General features: G+C 41.9%; 1 protein-coding gene across 5 annotated transcripts in view; it reads right to left on the reverse strand.

The window, feature by feature from the left end:
• Positions 1-440: 440 nt before the first annotated feature.
• bsna (bassoon presynaptic cytomatrix protein a) overlaps positions 441-26,846 on the reverse strand; it is a 125,153-nt gene continuing 98,747 nt past the window's right edge. For 2 of the 5 annotated variants that reach the window (XM_086049617.1, XM_086049632.1), the window contains 11 exons: positions 25,992-26,162; positions 25,567-25,823; positions 23,813-24,746; positions 20,020-22,513; positions 18,716-19,219; positions 16,739-17,064; positions 13,587-13,680; positions 11,224-11,355; positions 11,063-11,118; positions 8,949-9,072; positions 441-6,078 (listed from right to left, as the gene is read on the reverse strand). In XM_086049617.1, coding sequence (XP_085905743.1) covers positions 11,078-11,118; positions 11,224-11,355; positions 13,587-13,680; positions 16,739-17,064; positions 18,716-19,219; positions 20,020-22,513; positions 23,813-24,746; positions 25,567-25,823; positions 25,992-26,162 — 4,953 coding nt within the window. In that variant the 3' untranslated portion in view covers positions 441-6,078; positions 8,949-9,072; positions 11,063-11,077. Of the gene's footprint in view, positions 6,079-8,948; positions 9,073-11,062; positions 11,119-11,223; positions 11,356-13,586; positions 13,681-16,738; positions 17,065-18,715; positions 19,283-20,019; positions 22,514-23,812; positions 24,747-25,566; positions 25,824-25,991; positions 26,163-26,846 lie in introns of all 5 variants that reach the window. The other 3 variants (XM_086049640.1, XM_086049625.1, XM_086049647.1) reach the window with 3 other exon arrangements.

The raw sequence follows: 26,846 nt of genomic DNA on the forward strand, positions 1-26,846 counted from the left end.
CAGTGAACTCCCCAAAATTCCCATACAGTGCTAGTTCTCCGCAACAGTGCACAATCTGTTCAACTATGACATGTTTTTTGGGGGGATTAGTGGGTGGTTAAGTGCGTTTAAAATGCTAGATGGACCGACTGATAGGCGTTTACTATTTGGTCCGGCCGGACAAAATGACGGACCGCAAATTTTTAGTAAAATGCCCAGCTCTGTTTTTTTCTGTTAGTGTAGCCCCCACCTTTTTTTCCATGTTATTGCCCTGGGCGTTTTCATGGGCTACCATGGCTCATTCTATGGGAATATTAGAATTACAGTGATGTGGATTAAGCCCGGATCCTGCCCAGTCTGATGTAGACTTGAGATGAGAAGCTAATGTGAAGGAACCGCCATTTTGCCTTTGCTATACATTCTCACAGTACAATGCATGCCAATTAAAATGTCCACTGCAGTTTCGTATGCATTTGTATTTTATTTTTCCTGATTGAAATGTATTTTAAAGTCATAATTTGTCATTCATCACATTACATGGCATGATGCACCAGGTCTACTACACCCATTTACAGGAGGAACACACGGAAACATACACAAGGTTTTACAATGGGGAGAACAGGAAGTTTAGCTCATTGCACTTACAACAGTGAACGTTGTTGTTATTATTAGGCTCTTTTTTCATCTCCACCTTCATCACTTTTTTTTTTCAATATATAATTATGATTTTGACACTTATTGTCCATTTCCCCTCCAAATGTCATCTGCCCACCCCAAATTTACATGGAAGCCAGAAAAAAGTAACCCACCTTTTGTTTTGAATGGCATCTCATTTTACAAACACAACATTTATAGAAACTCTACACAGACCAATATGTTATGTTTTTCCATATCAGATTCCAAGTTTTTTTCTCAAATGATAATAAAACAATCGGCACGAGCCAGCCACACACACAACGCGAATGTATGTCCTTTAGACATTTAACTGATCTTCAGCTCTCTTTGTTGAAGTTGTTTTTATACACAATTAAAGCACACGTTTGGCTATAAGGAGGCTCAGGCTTGCATACGCTCCAGCTTTTGTTGCCATGTGGTGTCCAAAGGTCCCCCACTCGTGCCTGCTTGTGTTCATCATTGCTGACATTTACATGTTGAAAAGAACATGTCATGAACAGCCACGATTGTGTCGAGTGGACTGGCTCTCATTTGCTATTTACACCGGGAACAAACCAAAAAAATACGGCAGCTCGTGAGGTGGAATGTCGACGAGGCTCAAAAAGTCAAGGGAATTGGTTGGGTGGACTCTTTTTGGATTGCTGGGGCAGGTGTCAATTCATGCATGCCATTTTACTTAGGATTCTTTATGTGGACAAACAAACATAAACACTCCCATAAAATTTTATAGCTTGTCTTAGTTCCTCTCCTTTCGACTCCTGCTCACCTAAAACATCTCTTCATAAATATCTTTATTTATAATACGCAGTATATTTTAATATCTTTCTCTTGTCATGCTTCCCTATGTACTACTGTAAAAACGTTTTGACCACTCACACAGACTGGGGAAAAAAAAAATCTCTGAGCGACATTTAAAACATCTGTATTTTTTCACGGCTGCAAACATATCGGTAAAAATTGTTAAATGCAGAACTTTTACATTAGTCTTTTTCATGGCTGTAAAATCATGAAAATAAAAGGTAATTAAAAAAATGGAATAATGTAAACATCGTTTTAAAATGCATTCTAGGTAAAACTGGTCACTTATTGCTGAGGCTAGCCAGAGACAATATTACAAATGAAACAAAAGTTTTAGTGACCGCTCACGACTTCAAAGTATAATAAACACTCCGAACGATTTTCGGTTTTATTTTTTCCTTTTGCGCATAAAGCAGAGTTGACGTGGTCGTAGAGATTTTTTTTTTTTTTAATCCTTTTCATGTCCAAAGGATATTTAATGTCAAAATGTGAATCAACTGCAATATATGTGTATTGTTGTCTACATTTGTGCTTCAAACATGCCGTGGACTGGTGATTTTCACTCTCAAGTTGAGTCTATTAGATTCCTACAAATAGACAAGACACCGACAGAGTGCAGACAAAGACTGCAGAGCTGCTTCAATGGCTTTCTTCGATGACTAGTATTATACTGGAGAATAAAAGCCCTTGCTGCGATGCATATTTAAGTCACCTTGAGTGGCTGATTGAGACAAGCAAATGTGAACTCTTAATGGTGGCGAAATTAGGAACTATAGATTCTTTAGAAGCCATGTGAAGATCCTATCCGTGTTGTAAAATGTTGAGAATGTAGGTTGATGACTTTTGACATGACAAATTGAATGAAGTCATCATAACTGAGATTCTCACATTCCGATTTGAATATTGAAAGTTTTGCCTTCATTCAGCTGTATATGAAATATTACGTTCAACTCGATCACATTTTTTTAACATTAGTGTTCAACGTCCTCCTGTCTGAAATCCCCAACCGTACAACGTCCAATTCAATTATCATAAAATAAATTCTTAAATAATCTCATTCATATTTCACAAAATATAGACCTCTTTAAGATGACTGATTTGTACTCTAAACAAAAATAGCAAATGCGTTGTCTCCCCCAGCGCCCACCCCCTCATTCTTGACCTAATACATTTAAACCTCCTGTTATGTTATGGGTCAAATTGACTCATTTTGAAGTTAAAATGTTTTGGTATGAAACTTCTGCTCATGTGAAAACAACACACTGAATTTAACTGCCAGTCGAGTTAATATAACTAGATACTAACCAATGTTTATTGGGATTATTCTATTCATTCATTATCTGAACCGCTTAAGGAACATTATTGCTGTTCCTGAGAAACCACATAACAAGTATAACGTATAATCTCTCTCATGTGCCTTTGATCTGATTTTTTTTTTTAACAATCCCTCGTAAACATTTCTGGTATCATCAAGTTTTGTCATCAGAAAAGAACAAAACAAATGCGATGAACCTTTCTGTTTCACCTCTGAGCAGCCATGAAGCACATTTGGGAATAGACGGTAATCTTTATAGAATCTCTCTCAATATATATGAATTTCTTGATACAGTATATCTCTTGAGAAAACCTCTCAATGTTTCTACTTTTTCTGCTCATGCTCACTGCATGTTCTGCTGTCAGCTTTGCCTTTCTAGCTCTATTTATCTTTCTACTTCAACCATACCAGCTACCCTTTCTGAAAAGCAGATTTCTGCCAAGTTAACCAAGACTTGAAGAAATCTGGGATCCACTGCTAATGCCTGTACGTGTTCGGCTATCTCTTTTTTTTGTTTACCTCATCACTTGTTTTAACCCTGCTGTTACCTTTAAATTCACTAACATTTGGTATCCTTAGGGTCAATTTGACCATAGCAAACAATTTTGAAGCTTGTTTAATTCCTAAATAGCCCTAAGTATATCTTACAGGTGCATCTCAAAAAACAAAAAATATCATGGAAAACAAGCAATTTATAAGTGAAACTCAAACATTATATACACACCGAATGAAATATTTCTTTGTTTAGTCATAATTTTGACGATTATAGCTTCATGTCTAATACAAACCGAAATCGTACCTCTCAAGAAATTAGAACATTATATAAGAAAACAAAGATAAAGAGGTTAAGGAGAAATTGGCCTTTAGAGGTTTTTTGGGGGTTTTATGACTGTGTATAAGGAGTTCGACCGTTTGAATTAAACTAGTACAAAAAATGTATTGAGATGCACCTGTATTTCTAACAGCCCAAGCTAAAACTAACACATGAGGCGTACAGGTACATCATGTGCGCACATAAATATACTGCTGTCAATTTGACCCAGTTGTCCTCTTTGAAGTGCATGGGGTTAAATTGTCCCCGCAACTATTATGAGGGTTAAGAGCTTCCTTAAATGCCACAAAACGCTCATCCCAGCTCAACACACTTTAAGTAAAATAAGCCTTGTTGGTATTATTCAATGACAGTGGCAAAACCCTAGCGTTTGGCAACAAATGGTGTCCCCCCCCCCCCCCCCCCCCCCCACTTGTCTTGCTCATATTGGTACCGTTTCCAAATGGGATTCATTGCATAGAACGAGTGGAGATGAGAGGTCGTCTTTCCTTTTAGCCCCGTACCGTACCTGTGACGTTTGAACGTTTTTTCTTTTTATGTTCATCACTGGCGGATACATATGAACACAACTGCCACACTCACACACACATACGTACAAATTTTAGGAACAGAACAATATAGAGGTGACTTTGAGGTTAGTCTTTCTTTTCCTTTTGTTTTTGTCAACACCGGGCAGCATGCGAATGTCCCCGGCGAGCGTTCACACGGACAATATACAACACAAGTGTCGGTTTCTGCTCGCCGCGTTTTGCCTCGACAGTACGTTTGTTGTTGCTGTCATGTGGCGGATAGGCAAAGCACGGATCCCACAATGCACTGCAGGAGCGTCATCAGCAGGAGGGAGAGCACTGACCTGAGTAGTTTCCATGACAACTGAGAGGTTGTAGGTCAGGGTGTGATAGAAAATGAAAAATAAAAAAAGTGATTTTTGGTTCCTTTTTTTTTTTTTTCTCTCCACTTTTGACACCATTTTGAAATGTGCTTTCATGTCCGCCGTACACATTCGACTTGAGTGAAGACACATGCTGATGCATACTGATCACGTGCGAGGTCTGGGCTCGGGAGGAGGTGGAAGTGTGTGTGTGTGTGTGGAAGGGGGAGGGCGGGGGCGCGGCTTGTCCCAAAGTGACTCCAAGACCCAGGTTACGATGCCAAGTCCGGGGTCTGCTTTTTCACTGCCTCCCTGCTGGCCTGCAGTGCTCTCTGCCGCATCGGTGAATCGTGACAAGAGATGTGCCCCCCCCCCCCCCACCCCCGTGATCGGTTGCAGGTCGTTGCACCGTATTAGCGTGCCACAGCTGTAGCACAACATTGAGAGGTTGAGGTTAATGGATGGGGATGGGGGGGTGTTACGTTTCCGCATAGGATGATTGGTGAGCATCGCATCACTAATAATTTAGACAGACGGAGGCAACACATATGTACTTTTTCAAATGACACACCTTTGTGCTCTTGACCGTCCGTCTCAGCTCTCTTGATTCTATTGCTTTGATATAGTTCAAAACTCTGTGAGTGCTAAAAAAAAAAAAAAAAAAGATAACAAAGGGAGCTTGGCAATATGAATAGAAAAAAAGTGACAATAACAAAGAAAAATTTATACACGCGAATAAAGTGTGTTCTCATTATGTTGTAAATAAAAAAATAGTACGCTTTCACATCAAAATAAAATATAAATAAATAAGGCTGTGCTGGCAACTGAACAAAATAAAAACTCAAACGTGGGAAATGTAGAACAGCACTGACGGAAAATGTCTTAATGGCTTCCAAATGGCTGAATCCAAGCGGCTTCCCTCTGAATACCAGATGATTTTTAGTATCCCATTTCCATTTTGTTCCTGTTTGTGTAGTCGAGCTCCGATACATTTGCCAGTGTCTTGATGGCCTCTGCTTAATGATGACCGACAGTGTAAAGGTCTTGGATATGAAGTTCCATGCGTTCCAAATTCTTCTTCTCACCCCCTCCACTATACACTTCTTGAAAGACAAATTGACGAGCGTTGGGGTGGGAATTATAAAACAGAATTGGACGAAGTGCGGAAGAGGAGTCACAATCTGGAATGTAGATAGAAAGAGATCGCCCGCATAACGTCGTCGTTGACATTTGTCAACGATGCGTTTCCGTGAACTGGGCAGGTGAAGAAACAAAGAGGTGGTCGGTACCAGAAAAACCTGCGCAGCAATTTTTCCACATCCCATTCTCTTCCTAATTCTTCAGAAGAGAGGACGAGGAAGAGGAGCCAAGCTGCTTTGTTGGATGAGAACCAAGCATGCCAAAGTCCCCCAGTAGCACAGGATGGAGTCGTCTGCATACTTTGCATCATTCATGTTTGCTGCTGTGTTGGATCCACACGATGGTTGTACGTGATCCTTCTCCCCTACTCGTTCTTCAGGATTGTTCTTGATGTTGGGCCACCGGTTCGCTGTTTTGTCTTGAAGCCAAGGCGAACTGTTGCATTCAAGTTTAAACCACTGGAATGACCTGTGGAAAAGCACAAGTCATTTAGGCAAAGGGCAGCAGTGGATAGCACTTCTGCCTCACACTTTTCAGGTTCAGGGTTCAAATCGAAGCTCCGGCCTTCATGTGTGGATTTGTATGTTCTCCCCGTGTTTTCATGGGTTTTCGCCGCGTACTCCGGTTTCCTCCCCAATTCCAAAAACATGCACATTAGGTTCATTGAAGACTTAAAGCGGAAGTTAACCCAAATATATATATTTTTTTCAAGAATATTTGCCCTGTGATAGGCTTGTGACCATGCAGTCAGCTGGGATCGGCTCCAGTTCCCTCATGACCTGATGACATGGATAATGGATTCTGTTTCTTTAAAAACCTTTTTTTACTGTAGAATTGACTGCTAGTAGTTGGCATTTTGTTACAGTAGTTTCATTTGAAATGTTTCACATAAAAGAGCAGCAGTTTTGTTTTCTTACTCAACCGCATGCGAGCTTAACCATGACCCTAAAACCAACCTGTATGTAGTGTACTGTGATTTTTGGCATGACGTAAATACCTTTTCATTCTATAACATCTTTGTTATCATTACTTTTGCATTGATGGACTTGGAAAAACCCCACATGATTCGGCTGCCTTATAGTAATGGATATGGCATTTATTTTACTTCATATTATCAAATATCCAAATGTTAATCCTTATTTATGGTGCTATATATGTCATACAGTGAATGTAAACATTCTACACACCAGTGGACATCCTTCCAAAACTGATGAAAAGCCTACTAGAACCTCTGAACTTGCATGTAAAAATGACATCGGTATTAAAATGCCTAAAAAGGTGTGTAGACATGTGCAACCGCATTATTTCAGTTGAATATTTATACTTTTGCTTTTTTATACCACTAAAATCTGGTATTTGAAGAGTGGTTTGTACAGTACACTTTAATATCCACTGCACATACTATTCTGATTAGAAAATCACATTGTATTCTCACAAATGGACACATTTCACATTTGTGCCCAAAATGTTGGCCACTAGATGGTATGTGAGTTGAAAACATGATGTTGTAACTAACAAGTGCAGTCAATACGGAATGAAATCAACTCAACTGAATGATTCCTGCAATTGCACTTGCACGTGGCAAAATTCACACTCAGCTTCAAACACAGTAACTTGATGAGGTTACAATTTCTCACTCACACAATCAAGTGAGGTCCAACATAAATGCTGCATTACAAAAACTGCCTTTCCGGAGCTGTTTGATTGACAAGGAAGTATGAATTCAAGAATATGTTCACGATGGTGCTTGTTGTGGATGGTGAGGGTTCAAAACAACTCTAACGAAGGTATGGTCCTCAAACATGCACTTAAACTCGTTCTACTTCAAGTTGCATTTGATTCTGTAAAAAATGTAAGAAATTATGTCTACTGGAAGTTGGAGCCCATTGTATAAAGTATGCTTCAGCTTTTTTTCTTCTAAGTAGTTATGTTTTCCACAGGATAATAGATCAGGACAGTTTGAGGCCGCCTATCTTTGTCGCAAGCTAGGAATAGCTATCATCCTTTTAAGAATCTAAAAATAAGCCTTGATTGTGTTTTTAACTCGAAAAGGCACTGACTGATGTCCAAAGGCATCACATTTCAAACAAGAGTGGCTCAAAGTGACCCATTGGGACCAACTTCATTTAAAAGCAGCATGTTATCGAAAATTGAAATGATTAAAATCTCTGCCTGCCTGCTCATTCATTAAGTGTGAAATTAAACAACCAAGTAAATCTTTTGTTAGCTCTCCATTTTGGAAAATGTGTCTGTAAACGAACTGTTCAGAATTGTGATGTCAGAATGTGGCCGATATACAGTAGATAATAACTCGCCCCAACACCAAATTTTTTCCTAGGTTTCGGTATCCTGGGTAGGTGAATATCCGTCACTCTTAGGTGACAGCCAGAGTCTGCAGAATAAAATGGACCAGTGGTGACATCACATAAGCACCATTCGGTTGCAGTTTTTGGAGGGGTGAATATCTCCTGCTCTGGAGAGAGTCACAAAGTTTCCAGAAGTCTCCAATAACACCACAAAAAGTCACTAGATTTTTTGCTTGGCACTTCAAAAAAACCTTAGTGAGAGGGGTCGCAGAAAATGCTAGGTTGCCAATACTGACTACCGGTAGATGCTCGCTTTGTCACACACTCTAGCTCCGCCTTCCCAGCTTGCTAATAAAAGATGTACTCAGCATTTACGCTGCCCTCCATAATTATTGGCACTCCTGGTTAAGATGTTTTCTTTAACGTCTAATAAATTATATTCTTCTGAATAAATAAATAACAACATTTCACATTAATAAATAATTCTTTTACTCCTGATGTTAATACTTTGAACAAGCCCCTTTTGCCAACAAAACAACACCTCCTATGTTTGACAAGATGAGGAAATACAGAAGGAGGCGACTTTGACCACTCCTCTTTGCACAATCCCTCTCAATCATACAGCATCCTGGGTCCTCCCCTCTGCCCTTTCCTCTTTAGCTCACTCCACATGTTCTCAATGGGGTTGAGGTCTGGGGACTGAGGTGGCCATGGGAGGAGCTTGATTCTGTGTCTGGTGAACCATTTCTACATTTTTCAATATGGGAGAATGCTTCTGCAATAAACACTGATTTTATTTGAAAACTTTTAACACGTCTTAACCAGGGGTGCCAATAATCAGAACCACCACTCCCAAAACCGAGTGATTTCAAACAGAGTGTGAAGTGAATATTTAATGTCTTTCCCTTTTTGTATCTTGACAGAAGAATGTAGACAACTGGGAACTGCTTTAAACCTAGCGAACCTTGCGCCCTCATCATATGTATTATCCCTAAAAGCCTGGATGCAGCTTTGATAAACTCAAGTACTCACTTGCATGCTTGAGTCTCCACTTTGCCCGCTCCTTCTCTTTCTCTCTCCCAGGGAATGAAAAACAAGAGGAACGTTGCAGGTTTGTCTGGTATGAGGTCTCATGGCTTTGAGTTTTTACATAGTCCTGCAAAGGCACACATGCGTTATGTCAATTTTCTTATGTCAGAATTTGTTAGCCTAAGTATCGGTGGCTGGTATCAGCAGACTCCATGAGTACAGATACCTTAAAATCGGGCTGGTATCGGCACCAATAATAACTGGGATCGGTACTCGCCCGTACCTATCTATAAATCTCTAAAAGTGTTCTTCTACAACATTCCTAGGAAAACAAAAATGCACCATCCCCGGTAAACGGTTTTAGAGGAGGCGACTGTAGGCCCTGCTCATTTGGTCCCTTGTGCCTCAGAGTACGGGCATGTGGATCATGGTGGGCAAAGTTATGTGCAAAGGAGCCACATTAGATTTTTAAAATTAACAAATGGGCCAGATCATTTGTAGATTAAGTTAAAAAAAAGAAAATCCATATGTAAAACAAGTACATTTGTTTCTACAGTATTTACAATAATTAATGAGAGTGGATTGTATGTGACCGTATTTTGGCCACCTTGACCACTGGAGGCATTAGTAAAAAAGGTCAAAATAATTCCAGGCTGACTTGCTTGACTGCGCCCCCACTCGCCCCCTCACGACAGTTAATGTTTAACTAAGACAATTACAGTGGTACCTTGAATTTGAGGAAGCCATCAGTGCACCTCACTCTAACTCCCCGACCAGAATGAAAGGAGTCATTTATGTATATGGCGGGTTTTTTTTTGGGGGGGGGGGAGTGGGGGGTTATCATGACAGTAAAGAAACCGTTCTCCGTGCGTGAGGCACAATGACACTGGAGAACAAGCGCACGCCATCGCCACAATGAGACAGCGCTCACACACTCCTTCGGGAGAACACTGTCTAAAACTGTCTCAATATCCTCTGCTGTCGATGAAGGAAGCATCCACAAAACACTGCAGCTGTCAGACAACACCCCACGAGACCTCCAGCCAACAGAAGTTTATTTTTTTGAGCTACTGATGTCCAATTTTGTTCTTGGTACACAATTCAGACTCGCATAATGGCAGTCATGCATCTTCTAATAATGTTATGCACAGTTTAAGAGTCGTTTCTGTCATTTCAATTATATCTCAGTTGCTGCTACAGGAACTGTTTAACACTTTTTATTTTGTTTTCTGCTGTACTTTACTTTGACTGCTGAAAGCAGAGTTTCCTAAACTGACACATATTTTATATTGGATGCCAATTATCGTCCTGCATGTCCTCTTCCAACTGTTTTTTTTTTTCAATGGTTCAGTCCAAGCTTGGTTGGAACTCATGGCGGGCGTAGAGCGGGCCGCGCATTCTTGAAAAACAACTGCACAAGGTACGAAGATGAAGAAACACAAATGCTATTCTCTTTGTATTACCATTTCGTTCCTCGAATTTCTATTTTGTAATTCTTCATTTATTGTTTGTATAATTTAGACTTGATTATAAAATGTTATACGTTTATATTCACTCTATCCTCTGAGGCTCTTTTGGTCTAAATTCATTATGTTGTTTTGCTATTAGTCCAAGTTTCTAAATTGGGAAAACAAAAATTAAACTGAAAATGTGATTATTAAATACATTTCCATTTTTTTTTTTTTTTTTTTTACAACAAACACACACAAAGTAGAGAAAATTGGTACTGCTGAGAACCAGTATCGATTCCCATGAATGGAATCGAAACTGAACCAGTTCAAATGTGAAAGGTACCTATCTTTAATTATTTGTAGTAAATAAATGATAATGTTGGACCAATTAAGTTAAATTGGATAATTTCCTGCAGCATACATGATGGTCTCTCACAACTTACTTACTATAATATGCTATGGCAGAGAGGTTGGGAATTCCTGACTCAGATTAATGTAGTAATATTGCATGTGGGTAAATTTAATTCATTTTATCTATTTATTTTTTTATTCATTAAGATTTGCAGAAGGAAACCGATGATCCTAGATAACAGGACTAAAAGAGTAGCTTGCTTTAACACCGTTTACAGTGCATGCGCAAGAAATTAGGAAAACAAAAACACACACCTTCAATTTAGCACTTTAGAAGAAAGAGGTGAACTTCTTGCCAAATCCGGATATAGCTGGGAATAATAAAAGACAATATAGGTTACATTTGAAGAACGCTGTGATTACATCAAATCGAATGCTTGTGAATGTGCTGTAGTGCAATGACTTGTTAAGGACACCTTCTCCTAGTTTTCCAGCCTGCTCGGCAGCCCCGCCTGGCAGGATCTTGGACAACACGCTGTCTCCCTCCATGCCCGGCTGACCTGCTGCCGCACTGCCTATGCCGCCGGGTCTCGGAGCAGCTTTGGAGCCTGCCGGAAGATGGTGATTGAGAAGATGAGAAAGAAAGGAACTGATGGATGAAGATGAGTCAATGAGCAGCAGAAAAATCTAATGTGTCTTTATTATGTTTGGCTCAGGGTTTTAGCTGCCTTGACCCAGTATGCGGATTAGATCAGTTTCACTGCATAAACCACTCCAGTTTGATGTAAATGATATCGTATCTTACCTACAACTTATTTGTATACTTCAACTATTTGTTTTGGCCTCTTTACTGTCGCTTTCATTCCTTTCTCTGCCCCCTTTTCCCAGGCTTGGGAATTAGGTGATGGCGACCGAATTGGAGGTTGCTGTTTCGATCGCACAGCAACTAATCGTTACAGTATCGGAGGTTGACCACATCCTCGGAAGCGCTGCTATGGAGATTTCTACATTGACCAACTGGGCAGGGATCAATAAACAGATGTCATCTTCCTACATTCATTTGATTAATTTTGACATTATTTTTAACTAACACTGTACAGTTTCATAATGTGTGTTAATGTTGCCCACTCGGCATCCACTGCAGCCTGATCATCCTGGAAGGGAGATTCCCCTATCTGTGGTCCCTTCTCAAGGTTTTTCATTGGATGTTTGTATACCGTGTTTCGTCATGTTATCCACCACGATAAAAATAACAAGGAAAAGAGTTTGCAACAGTAAACAATACATTTTTAACACACCGTTTGCCGAGATTCTTAAATTTCTACTTTTTCTGTGCTTTTGTATTTCCTGGCAGCCTTGATGCCTTGTGGCACTCGGTTTGGGGAAGGAAGCTGATCATGATCTGAGGGTGATGGCAAATCCAGGTCCAGAAAGTAAAAACCCTGTCACAGTTTTATCTTTAGCCAACAGGTGCTTCCACGCAACTGGCAGGTAAACGAGCTCATTTGAGTAGAAGCACCTGTGGCTCAAGACAAAGTGTTGCAGGGTTTTTACTTTCAGGACCTGAATTTCCCATCTCTGTGATCTGATCCATTTTGTGTGAGTGGTGTGTTGTGCACCACACACTACAAGAGCAGTAAACATCATTCCTCATCAAAGGTGGGGTCTCTAATGTTTTAAAAATCCCTTCAGATGTTAAAAATTGGCATGCATGCACCTGGCTTTAGGTAAAGAGTTCTCCTATTTTACTTTACATTGTGTGTGCAGTTAAAGGAGAAGTCAAGGCAAACATATTTTTTTCAAGAATATGTTCTATGCAAGGGTGGCACGGTGGTCGACTGGTTAGCACGTCCGCCTCACTGTTCAGAGGTCGTGGGTTCGATCCCGGCTCCGGCCTCCCTGTGTGGAGTTTGCATGTTCTCCCCGTGTCTGCGTGGGTTTTCTCCGGGTACTCCGGTTTCCTCCCACATTCCAAAAACATGCATGGTAAGTTGATTGGACTGTCTAAATTGCCCCTAGGTGTGATTGTGAGTGTGGATGTTTGTCTCTGTGTGCCCTGCGATTGGCTGGCAACCAATTCAGGGTGTCCCCCGCCTACTGCCCAAAGACAGCTGGGATAGGCTCCAGCACGCCCGCGATCCTTGTGAGGATAAGCGGTATGGATAATGAATGAATGAATGAATGTTCTATGCAAGCCCACTAGTTGAAACAAGGCATTCTGATTAATATTGCGTTTGTGGAATAAGAGTTAATCCACTCGTTTTTAGCCATCTCTGGGGGCGGCCATTTTGTCACTTCTGTCGACTGAAAATGACATCACAACTACCCAGGGCTCGGGTAACGACCAATCACGGCTCAGCTTTAGAAAACAGGCGTGCTATGATTGGTCATGGCAATGACAAAATGGCCGCCCCCTGAGATAGCTAAGAACAGGTGGATTTAGCTGCTTAACTCATATTGCACAAACACAATATTAATCAGAATGCCGTTTTTCAACTAATGGGCCTGCTGGGAACATATTCTTGAAAAATATGTCTGAGTTGATTTTCACTTTAAGAAAGGCTTCATGATGGGGGCAGTTTGACATGGAATAGAATATTTCTTTTTCAGTGATTTGTCATGCGAAGATTTGTTTCCAAATCAGAGGTAAACCAGCTCCCCAGAATTCCGCTTTATACAGAATAACAATAAACTAACTACATTAATTACACAAATAGCATTAGAGCGGTTGATTGATACATGCAGAGAAGATATGAACGACACTATTCGCACATTGTTCTCGACCCCAGTAATCTGCAGCATGTAAAAATGTGTTTGCGTGTGTGCGTGTGTACATCACCTATGCCTGTGAGTGGCGGTTGAGCGCCTTTTGAGGCAATGATGGGTGCCGCCTTTGCTCCGATGGCTGTCGCCGGAGGTGTCTCAATCTTGGTCTGCAGAGAGAGAACGAGAGAAAGAGCTCATCACTTAGCAACATCGCCAAAAACAACAGGGGACAAATACCGTCCGCCATATGGACCCAAGTACTGTCCGAATACTACAGCCACAGGAAGTGAAAACTGAAGCTATTAACAGCTCTTTGTTCATTCGTCCAGAGCAGGGGTGCCCACACTTTTTCAGCATGCAAGACTTATAAAATGACCAAGTCTAAATGATCTACCTACTTTACTTACAAAGTATTTATTTATTTAAAATATACTTAGAATCCTTTATATGCATTTGCATAACTGCACATTGAACCCATATATAGACGTGGTGAGGCATGCAAGAGGCGAATAATTGGCTGCCCTGTATGTCAATCAAGTGACACGTTTCACAACAGATGACAGGTGAGAGGCTATACTGTTTTTTTTTTTTTTCATCATACAAAGTCATTCACTGCCATTGACAGGTGGCTATATTAATACCATACAGCTGGGAGGGTTGGCAATGATTGAGCTAATGCCACGAGAGCTACCCACAGTGCCTTCACGAGCTACAGGTAACTCATGTTTTTCTTCCTCTGAATGGCGCCATTTGATGGGATTAAAGGTCAGGGCTCAAGTCAAGTTCTTCTACACTAAACTCATCCATGCAGGCCCTCACTTCATGCACTGGGGTGGGAACGATCTTGCCCATATGGACGATGGACGCATATCCAAAATGACTGCATTGAATAAAAACATTCAAACTCAAGGGGTACATATGTGATTTCCGACTTCTATTTAATTAACTAATCGGTTTAAAGTGTATCAAGACTTTGGTCTATATAGTGCAGCTCCCATACGCACCATGCTGGCATGGAGCAACAACGTTCAATTCTATCGATTTCTTGAAACACAAGGGATGGAGCAGAGAGATAAGGGAAGAGGAGGGATGCAAACACAAACAAAGAAGATACAATTCTTTAGAGAAGAAGATACTTGAGGGAGACAGACGGAAGATGACAGAGTCAAAGCTGCTTCTTTGCTCTTGTGTTGTGACAGCTCGCTAAAGCGGACAGAAGGTGAAGTCAAAGCAGCAAAATGTCTGCTGAGTCATGAGAGCTGTTTGGTGTTGTGTATTGTCACAATTTCCAGGCTGCTTTTTCACAGCATTTTAACGCAGATCTTCTAATATCCTATTTCCCTGTACTACACTAATATTTTACAATATTAAAAACTGCACTACTGGGGCTGCAGTTTTCTGACTTTGAAACCGGAGGGTCACGATTCAATTTCCACTAAATGCAGAAATGGCAACTAGTTGTTGGGAAGATGCGAGCCTGCTTCCTGGCTACTGTCAAGGTACCCTTGAGCAAGACACCATCCCAGCACCGCCCTCCCCCACCCCGCTCAAGAGGTGCAACATTTATTGTGTCTTTTTCACTCTGACATCGCTCCCTGCATGGAATTTGGTTTTATATGTGTGGTGTACAACACTAAATATAGATGTAAGTTCAATTTTCGCTTATTAGAATCAAGGTTGAAGATTCTAAATAGGCGTCTAGAAGCCATTGGCTGGTAACCAATCCAGTGTGCACCACACCTCTTGCCCAAAGTCAGCTGCGTGGCGAGGCTCCAAGATAATAATAAGCACTGTAGAAAATAGATGGATGGTTATTTACATGTTCAGGAGACTCACTGTGCTTTTCTGTAGCTGCTGTCTGTCACTGGTTTCACCTTGTCTCGTCAACTGACTTTGCACCGCCCTTTCGCGAGACAGCCAATTAGCTCTTTACCCTTTTAACAGCTGCATCGTTAGCTTGGGTATGTTTGAACCCCAGGCTAGGGTTCAGTTCTTTTTGATTCTTGTTTCAGTTTTTTTCTTGTGTAACCATCTTGTGGTGAATTAATCCATTTTCATCTTAACTATATTTGTAGAGCACTTTATCAACTGTAGCTGTAGCAAAGTATTGTACTTAAAAGTAAAATAATACATAAGACTAATTAATAATTCATTTTCTAACCACGCACATTGACCAAAATGTTGTCAGTGTTGTTTTGTTCCTGTCCAATTTTTTATTTATTTATCCATTTAAATTGTTGGTCTTTTGATTTTTTTTTTTTTCCTTCCACATTTGTGGGCCTAATTAGCTTCACTTGACACTAGAGAATCTTGACCAACAGAATAGTGGCTAAATATTTTAAAGGAAAACCCATCCAACATCAACAACTTACAACTTATTAAAATACTGTCCTCTGTAAAATGCAGACAAGTTTTCTTTTGTTAGCGTATTTGTTATACATTTGTCTAAAATGGGTTGTTTATTATTTTGTGCCAAATGTTTTAGTGATAAGTGATCAGCTATGAGTCTTGATTGCTTTGTCAGTGATTGAGTGCTTTGGTCTCATTCCAACAAATCATTGTGGGATGGATCACTTGCATGTTTATTTTTTTGTCCTATAATTCAGATCAGTCTCACATTAAAAAAAAGTGTTGTATTGGGTGTTTGTCATGCTATTGTTACATTGAGTGACTTACAGTGAATATAAATTCTTTTTTTTTGAAAGAGGCCTGCTAGTAAATCAAAATGAGATCAAATCTGGCTTCTGAGTAACCCAATAATGTGTTAATAATCTAATAAAGGTAAACGTGTGTGACAAAAGGCTCTGTAATGTGAATATTATAGAGGGTGGAATAATGACATCGAATCAACTAATATAATGTATTAATTTAGGTCTGACTTCAGGTCAGCTACAACACAATAGAAGGTATCACTATAGATTACTCAAAGCACCTCAGTCGATGCTTTTAATTACACCATGGACCTTGCATGAGGTTAAATAAACGATACTGCATGTGCAATAAAATTATTTTACTTAAACCTTTCCTGCCAGATGCACTGTACTGCATAGAGTATTCCACAATACTTGTGTAAGTCATACGACAGTTTTTCATTTTGCTATCTTGTTGATATAGGGAGATGGAAGGAAATGTGTTGTTGAATTGTTGGTGGGACATACAATGCAAGTTAAAAGGCGTTTAAAAGAGTATTATTTATTTCAAAAAAAGAAATGTAAATATTCTCACCATGGGGGCAGTTGTTGTTCCAGTGGGACCTGTCTGCCTGGCCTGTCCCATAGGTCCACCCGCTGCTCCCATTGGCCCAGGTTTGGCTTGGCCCTGCCCCACCCCCATGCTTTGTCCTTGGGCCGGGGGCTGTTGCTGAGCACCAGTGGTAGTTGGGGGCCCTTGCTGCCCCGGCCTTGCTGTTGAAGTCTGGGCTTGCTGCTGGAGCTGCGTCCTCTGTCCTGGGACACCGTCGTTCTGGGAAACCTGGCCAACCTGCCGCCCTGATCCTGTAGGACCACCTGCAGGGCCCTGCCCCCTTGAAGAAGAGCCAGACCTGGAAGTACCTAGATGTTTTTTTATGGAGAAAAAAATGATAAGCCCCATGTTTAATTTGAATCTATATGTTTCACTGAAGCCGATTCCTGATTGATTTGAAGTGAAGTTTGTTTTTAGACTGTTAACAACTGTAACGAACACATGAAGCAGATGTGGAAGACAAAAGTATATAAAAAATGAGATTGAGCAAAAATCCAAGATTTAATGAGTACATGACTAAGAACACAGCCTCACTGATGCCATCAGGGAACACATTCCTCCAAGAGGTTACGGTTGATAGATTTAATTAAAAACTGTTGATCCCTGTGGGGACATTTGATTTTAAAAGACAGCCAAACTGCATCCGAACAAAAGATATTAAACATTTTTGTCTGTTTATTAAAATAAAAGAAGTTTAACTTTCACTTAGTTTTAAAGTTTTAATTATTGATGTTACTGATTTGTGAGATTAAAAACATACAAAATATCCAAATTCAGATTTTGGGGAACTATCTCACTGGGATTGTCATAGATAGAGTTTTTTCTGGCTCAAATTGAGGCAGAGATGGTACCACCTTGACCATGCGCCATGGCGTGCGTGTATTCTGTAATTGATTCACTTTCTTTTACAAGCAACATTTTTTATTTACAAGCAACATACTTTAAGAGTTCCAATAAGAATGACTATTATTACATTAAAGCATTCATTTATTAAAACTAGAGCCACAATTTTTAAAGTGCTACTGCAAAGAGGAACATTATACATATGGGCAAACTTTTTTGCCGGTCAGACCCCAGCCCTCCGGCAGCGACCTGGGTACCCTTCCGGCCTGGACCATCCGGCCTTATTCATAAAAATTATCAGCCCCGACCCCGTTCCGCAGTTAAAATACGTTGCTGCTCCAGAGGGACATCAATCGTTCAATCAACACAGCAGGAGCTTTACGCTGTGTTGAGCAATATCATTTGCTGTGGCTGGGGGCGGTATTGGCTGGAGGCGGCCGCCTCGCAATTTTGAATGCCGGAAAAACCCTGATAGAGTATGTGAGCATAAATCAAATGTATGTTGGACCATTTTATATTTGCTTGTATAGATTTGTTGTTTCAAAAATGTGTTGTTTGGAGTATATTTTATCATTGCCTATAAAGCCACACAGGTTTGTGAAATAATGCATCCATTCAGTGGGTGAAAAAGTCTAGCAACCTGGCAGGTAAAGAGTTCTCGAGTCATTGTAATCAACTGACAAATATAAATCAATTCAACAATATGAGCTGACCAAAACTAAAAGATAAATCCATCCATCTATTTTCTATATTTAAACTATTAAAGGTTACAGGTGAGCTGTAGTCTATTACACTTTGGCCTGGTTACCAGTCATTCACAGGACACAAGTAGAAAAAGAATGATTCACACTCACGTTTACACCTATGGACAATTTATAGATTCTTCTATTAACCTAAGTAACTGCAATACCTGGAGAAAATCTACACAAGCACAGGGCATAACATGCAAATTCCACACTGAATGTTTCAAGCCATGACTGCAACCCAGAACCTTTTTGAGAGGGACCTGTTGGCGAACATTTCATCCAGAAAATTATGCCGTGAAATATTCTTAGAAATTACTTTTAATTTCAGAAAACTTTTAAAGTAAAAGGTACAAAATTCCCCCCAATGTACCTGGTGGCTGGCCTTGCATGTCGACTTGTTGCTGAGACTTGCTGCGTGACGAGCGATGCGGATCCCCTTGCCTAGAAGATCTCTGACTATGATGGTGGCTAGACGGATCCCGAGAGTAGTCCGACGAGTGGTAGGCTCCAGACCGTGAATCACCACGTCTTCCCGATGATGAAGACCTCCCTGAAGGGTCGTGCCGTATGGACGGGTCTTTTGGGTGGCCCTTAGATGACCTCGAGGACCTTGGTTCATCTGAATGACGCGAAGAGGATGAGTGCCGACTTGAGCTGCCATGATGCCGGTGGTCACGGGTGGACGAAGAGTGCCGTCCTCCATGGCCGTACTCATCCTGAGGCCACAGGTCCTCCTCAGGAGGCTCATCATAATCGTGATAGGTGTGTTTGACACCATGGCGACTCCTTCCAGACGAGTGGCTGCTGCCGTAGTGTCGAGAACTGGAACGTGGCTTCTCAAACCAGTCTGTCTCTTCCTGGCCCAGATGGTAGGCTTTGGAAACCGAAAGCAGATCACAGTCAATCTCCATGTCGTTCGGAGACAGCGGCATGCAGGCTGAGAAAAAGAAGGAAGACCACGCACATGCCAAAGAAAAGTATAAGAAGGAGAAGACACAGTAAATCAAAATACTACATTTATACCCATGCAGAGTACAATTTACTTCACTTTCACGATACAAGAATGTAACTACAGTAGATAAAATGAACACTGCAAAAATGTCCACTGTGAAAACTATATAGGTGTTATCTTTTCATTACCAAGGATAAGCCAATCATGTTCAGTAAAATCAGGTCCTGAGTATGTAACATTTACATTTGGCTGAGGTTGTCCTTCCAACAAGATAATTAGACTATTTTGCAGTGCAACCAGAATTCAGAAATGAAAACATATATAAAATATCAATGCAAAAGACAAGACTAGATTACGATAAAACCCTGTAAAACAATTTGCATTGGTGACGTGCAAAGAAGACCTTCCAAGGGAATCAGAGTGGTGCGAACGAAGAAAACGACCACGCCGGAGAACCATGCGTGTACTGGACAAACAGATGACCAGACGAACAGGCGGAGGGACGGACAGGCAGGCAGACAGACAGACAGCAGTCCACTGAAATGAGAGCTCCAAGTGACTCTCGGGAAGAAGAAAACATTGGCATGCAACAGCTAGCTCTGCCTCATTTTCTTCTCTTTCTCGTTTCTAAGCCTATCCATTGGGTGGGTGGGGGACGTTTAGATAAATGGTGGGGGCAGTAGTAGGTAGTGAGACCGAGGGCATTCAGCTCCCACAATTACCTTCACTGTCTGACACAGCACAATGATAATCGTCTATTATGTATGTATCATCCGACTTGTAGACATGGGTCCGGGGTAGGTCCCTTATGTGGTCTTGCACATCTGGCAGAGAGTGACTGGAACCATATTGGCCATAATAGTAATGGTATTTACTGCTGCGACTGTCATATGGGTCGGGACCTAAGCTTGATGATCGGCCAGAGCCCATGAATCTCCCCAGGGGACTGAGCGGGCTTTCCTCTTCAGAGTACTGCCTGGTTGGTTGGCGTCCCCGACTATAGCCAGATCGGTAGGAGCGGTCATCCCTTTCATAGGATCTGCTGCGGTACCCAGAGTAGTCTCTGGCTGTGATCTTGTCCATGCCATAGCCGGTGGAACGTGAGCGGCCAGTGGAAGTGTAGTAAATCCGGTCGTCCTCCTCTCCCATGGAGCCAAAATATCGACTACCATGGGTGATGCCACTGCCAGTGTCGTAAGTATTCCTCTTGAAGCCGTAGTCCTCTATCAGCTGACGCCCGCGGATGTGGGCGGAGGAGTAACCTCCAGCAGCTGCTGAAGCATAGGAAGCCAGGTCTGCCTCTACATCCCGAGCCTCCTCAATGGGAGAGAATTTGGAGATTTTCTGCTCCATACTGCCCAGTTTCCTGTGCTTGCTGCGTTTGGTGGACATGACAGCAGGAGCCAAAAGGCTTCTGGGGGATGACGATTTCTGCACCCCAGATCGGAAGCTGCCATGTTTGTAGTCGTAGTCATAGTAAAAGGGGGATCCCCCACCCATGCTAGTGCTCACGCTGCTGCTGCCCCCTAGAGGTCCGTGTCTGTAGCTGCTCTTACCCCTGCCATGGTGGTCGTACAATTCTTCCTGCATCGCTGCCTCCTCCTCGGGTGCCCTGCCGTACATGGCGCTGCCAGTTCCCCCACGCGTCGTGCTGCCAATGGTGCTGCTGTGACCATGGGTGTCGCCAGGGTAACGTCCCGTGCCGCTGTGATGCATCATGTCGCTTGTTGTCGTGCCCAGCCCGTTTTTTGCCGTCAGCTCACTTACATCATCAATCATCATGTAGTTCCTTGGGATGCTTTGTTCTAAACCAGGTGGCCCATACATGCCATCTGCTGTACTGTAGGTGGAGGGGCTATCCACACCATGGCCGTAAGCATTGGAAACTGTCGACGTGTACTGTCCATATGAGCTGGCTGTTGTTGCTGTGTAGCCATATGCATTCGCAGTGGTTGTGGTATACTGACCATACGAACTAACTGTGGTTGCTGTATACTGTCCATAAGTGCTAGGTGGAATGGTAGAAAACCCACCGTAACTACTGGACACCGTTGCTGAGCCGTAGGGTCCATAGTTGGCCATGGTTGTTGTTCCAGTGTATTGACCAAATGAGGCCGCTGAACTGGAATAGGTGCCGTCTTGTGCCGTGGTGGTAACCACGACTGTAGGGTTGCTGATTGTCTCGTAATTGGTGGGCATCTTGTGCTCCAGATCAGCCAGCGAAGTTTGCCTGGGCCTTCCTTGATGTACTGTTAAAATATCAGTTTGAGGTTGCCCAGGGTAAGGGCCACTCTGGCTGGGGTAAGAGGACACAGCACTCGGGTAAGGTGAGCTGTGGGTGGGGTAAGGGGGCTGACCGGGTGGTGCAGGCCCAAAACCTGTGTGCCCTGGTTGGGGCTGAGGTTGCGGTGCACCTGGCAACCCTATGTCTGTTTGGGGATAGGGGGGTTGATTTTGGGGGTAGCTGTGGGAAGAGTATGAGGTTTGAGATTGGTAGGATGGTCCCGAAGGGTGAACATGGCTCTGGAGGGGAGCTGGCTGTGGTAAGGCCTGGGACTGAGACACTGAGGGATAAGGAGTCTGGTTGAATGTTGAGGACTGGAAGGGTAAACTTGATTGAGCTGGTGCTGCTGGTTGGCTCTGGGGGTACTGAGAGTGGAAAGATGATGTAGGCGTGTACTGAGCTGCTGTGTTCAGATCGTTGCTGAACTGGCTAAGAGGAGCAGTACTTGGTCTTGTTGTCAATAGTCCATTGGTCTCATGTGATGCAGCTGCAGCTGCCAGTCGTAGGTTGTTTAACTCGCTATCAGACATATAGTCCCGAGCATCACCCATACACCTCAGATAAGCAATATCCCTCCTCTCTCTCTCCTTGACCAGTGTCTCTTTCCTTTGGTGGATCCCTAGCTCAAGGTATCTCAGCTTAGCATCAATCTCCTTCTCCTCCTCCTCCAGTTCAGCTTGCTGCTTTCTCAGCTTTGTTGATTCTTGCTCCACTGCCTTTAGCTCATGGGTGAGGTCTTTCAGAAGGCTGGCTTTGGCGGCTAGGCCAGACCTGGAGCTGGGCTTGAGGCTGGGCACGGATGGCAAGTAGACCTGTTGGAGGGCAGGTGTCATCAGGGGCAGATGAACTGATGTAGTCGTCTCTTCTGGAGGAGGGCTGGGCAGGGTTCTCTTGACCTTACGGAGCAGCGAGCTCTGATGAAGGGCTGCCAGCTGTAGGACGAGAGAAAGGTTGGGGTGGAAGAGCAGTACAATATGGGGTGGACAAAGGCAAAATATGAAAAGAAGGAGTAAAAGAAGAATAAAATGGTGTCATTAGGATGACAGGTAAGTTGTTTGGCATTTGGTAAGAGATAAAATGTCAAGAACATAATAGGGTAAAAGCATGTAGGAACATCAAAAGAATCAAATTGGAAGCAGAAAATAAACAATGTGAAGTAGTTCAGTGTTGTAGGAGCATGCCAAGGGAAAGAAAAAGGACAATTAATAAAAGTGGGGCGTTAGAGGAAAATTGATTACAGTGGTAAAATAAATTAGAATAATGGAAACAAATGTACATCACATGTACAGGGAGAAGGGAAACTCGAAGAAAAGTTTAGGGAAATAAATAGAAGGAGACAAGGGAGACGTATAGACAAGAAGATGACAAGGACAACAAGAAAAAACAAGGGGGTTGCGTTAGAAGACATGAGAAATGACCTAATATTACCAGAATAAAGGCATATTTGTAAAAGAAAAAGCTTGAACGTTATAATGACAATGAAGTAGTGACGAGCAGCAGCAGCCATATCGCACTACAATTCAATTTTAGAGTGGCTGCTAATTTATTAGGATTATCAAGATAACTAAAGCATTTTGTAAGATGCTGTCAGAACCTTGTACTGTAATTTGTCCTCTGTCAAAGATTAGCTCCAGTTTCTTAGGCTTGCTTGCTTCTCTCAGGGAAATTAAGGGTTCTAAAGACTTTCTCATATAAAGTGCCTTTTCCCTGGTCGACATTATAAGACTTACTGCAATGAAGTATCATCCGAACAATGCTTTGGATGGTGAAGTAACATCAATTGTCAATGCTTAATTTGCTTCTCATCCAATGAGACAAAGCTGGTTCTAAATTAGTATTTTCTTTTTGCATCATAAGCATTAGATCAAGACATATGGATTAAAACTATATCAAAACACACAAACCTCTTCAAATCAAAGACTTTTAAAAATCTGAAAAAGTGTGATATTTGGCCTAATCTGTTCCATTTGAATTGTGCATGCATTGAAAAGAAAGAAAGAAAGAAAGAAAGAAAGAAAGAAAGAAAGAAAGAAAGAAAGAAAGAAAGAAATAATAAAAGAAAGAAAGAAAGAAAGAATAAAAGAAAGAAAGAAAGAAAGAAAGAAAGAAAAAGAAAGAAAGAAAGAAAGAAAGAAAGAAAGAAAGAAAGAAACTGGCAAACATGTAAAATACATTATACTTCATTGTCTGTAATTCTGACATTATTTTCACCTTAAATTGAACAACTTTACCTGGTTCTGGAGTGCTTGTTGTTGATAGAGGGACAGCCTGGCCTTAGTGTGCTCATCAGTAGTAGGACTAAGAGATTTGGGGTCTGACATGGACCTTTGGGTGGTCTTGATTGGTCTGGGCATGGAGGGATGTCGCTGGGGGGACTCTGCAGTGTATGCTTTCTGCTGAGGTGTGACATGGGCCTTGTTCAGCCTCTCACTTGACAGTGAATTTTCCAACAGGCGATGAGGTGACACCGGGGAGACAGGTGAGTAGAGGACCTGTGGGGATTTTGGGACTGTCTGCTGCTGCCGGATGATGCTGGAGAGGGACTCATTGTGCAGGTGGTTGTGGGGCTGGTAGTTTATGTCAAGCGGGTCAGGGCGTCGGCGCTCAAACTTGGCTGCATTTGCTGTGATATGCTGCTGCTGGCGCTGCTGTGTCGAAATGTCAGCGGAACCAGATTGTTGAGTTCCGCTGCTGGTGGAGGAAGAATATGGGCTCACTGTGGTTGGTATGCTGAGCTGGGGAGCGACAACACCTTGTGACTGGGCTTCTGGGTCAGTCTGGCATGCTAGCGACTGTCCCTTTTTTGTCCGTTCAGGTCCTGAGATGTAGTGCACGATCTCTACTTTATTCGGGTCTGGCATTGTCACATGGATTGCAGGGGAAACTCTTCCCAGATGCTCCACTTCGGTTTGACAGGACATTTCCCTGATGGTTTGGATGGCTATGCTGGAGGAAACCATTTTAGAGGTGCTGGTTTTTGTGTCAGAAGCAGCCGTGCTCGAGGCAGTTCCGCTGCCAGTGGCGCTGGATTCGGAATGTCGAGAGTAACGAGAGCGTCTTCGGCGGACAGGCTGCCCTGTTTCAGCCTTGTCCTCATCATCATCTGTCTGAACAGAGCAGTCCACGCTGCGACCGCGCCGCCTGGTTCGATGACGCATCATATACCTTGTGATGGAGAGAAGAATTCAACAATGTTAATTATATTTTATAGGAGGCATTTTTAAAATGGTTCCCAAGTGTCTTGTCATCAAAATACCTGTAGGATCAAGACTAACGCAATGCTTTACAACCCTTTTTTTTTTCTTTTAATTTTCTTAGCTCACCCTGTTTTACTTATCTTGTCTTGCCACACGCAAATGAGCCACTGCTTACCTAGCCCTACTCTACTGCTGGGCTAACTTTAGATACCATGACAACTGGGGCAGTGTTAGGGCGATGTGACGAGGCTGCTACTATCGGTACTATGCCATTGTGAGTGAAAAAAGACAAGCATTTATCATCATAACTGTAGTTGTGAGAAACAGTTGGAGTTAGGTAATATTCCACCTATGTTTCCAATGAAAACATAAAAATTGTTTTAATTATACATATTTGCCCTGCTCGGCTTCATTGTTATGAAGAATAGTGGATCTGTTTGTCTTTTTATTCTGGAGCAGTTTTTCTGTGCAACAATTGAGTTTGAAATATTTCCTCTGTGGTTGTTCATATTGAGGTATTATCGGAAAAATGGGGTATGAAGAGAAATGAGAGAGCAGGACAGAAATGAAAAGAAAAAAAAAACAACAGAAAAACACCATGCAAGAATAAAAGGGTATAAGGCTACGAAAATGTTACATAGACGTCACAATCTTATCCTTTCCTTCACAGATAAGATTGTGACTTCTATGTACTCCCTGTTTATATATTTATGATTATTAAGTTTTAAACAATAAAATACAACCACACCCCTATTCAGACACACAGAAACATTCCTAAATGTATATACCTCTCTTCCCCATCTTCATCATCTGTCTGCACACAACTATCCACATTCCTGCGAGGCGAAACATGGAAGACCACGCCTTCTCCGTCCAAGCTGTCTCTGCTCAGCCTGGTCATGGAGCTGTGTTTCCTCATGTTGCTCTGGTTCTCGACTTGCTCCTCATGGCTCCTCAGACACATCTCTGAGGAGGAGTTGGGGAGGGAGCGGGATCCAATTTGATGGTCAGTATAAGGATGCAGAGGCTGTCCATTCACATCCATCTGCAACAGAAGATCAACGGTGGTCATTTGCCATCACTTGATGCAAATTTTACAATGGCCACAGACTTTCCTCACAATGTCAGACATGTAGTGTAGTGTAGCTTTATAAGTGAGAATTCTCATTGACCTTTCTTTAAGTACCTCTTCAAAGTTGCTGCTGACCCTCACCTGCAAGTTCTGGACCGCAGCGGCTGTTTTCTGTCTTTTCTGTTCTACAAGCTGCTGCTGGAGCTGTTGCTGTAAAGACTGGATCTGGTCAAGCTGGGACTTTTGCTGGGCTAGCTGTTCCCTCTGGACAACAAGTTGCTTCTCTCGTTCTTGCTGCTGCTGTTGTAGAACCTAAATTGTAGAAACAGCAGCAATCATACACGGGTAGGAAGTAGAAGTTTTTGACAAGTACTTATGAACGAGAGTTGTATGATAATGAGGTTAAGGGGAGAGGTTAATCAGAAAAGAATGAACTAAAATAATATAAGAAAAAGAGTATAGCGAAAAGCAGTCAGGGTTTCTTTCATCTGCACATCTGGTTGAATAAATGATGATTTTAAAAAAACACACATCACAAGCCTCCTGAAACATACTATGGCATGGAGTTAATTTGGATGGGGTACAATTGGCCTAAACTTTTATGTATTGCCAGAAAACAAGAATGCAAGTACAACACAAAGTACAAAATCTGCAGGATTGTTCGAGTGCCAGTCATGTAATGCTTGTAAGAAAATATTTAATGGAGTTTCTTCAGTGCATAAATGACAGGCTGTTGCAAATAAAAGTGCTCAGGATTTTGCTGCTACTGGAGGCTATGGGATGCAGAAACATTCTCTTGCTGATTTTTGTATCAAGCAAAGCTTCCACACCTGTTTAACAGAGTTAACTTGAAAGATTTTCAACTGCTTGTTCTATCGAAAAAGAAGACAATTATGTTAGCGCTTCTGTTAACTCAAAGCAAAGCAATAAGCTTAGTGAGAGGTAATAAAGGCAGTTATTTAGTGACAATCTAAGACATTCTACTATTTCACCAGT

The sequence above is a fragment of the Filicampus tigris genome, chromosome 1, assembly GCF_054856515.1.
Source record: "Filicampus tigris isolate MCC_2025a chromosome 1, RoL_Ftig_1.0, whole genome shotgun sequence".
NCBI classification, from domain to species: domain Eukaryota; kingdom Metazoa; phylum Chordata; class Actinopteri; order Syngnathiformes; family Syngnathidae; genus Filicampus; species Filicampus tigris.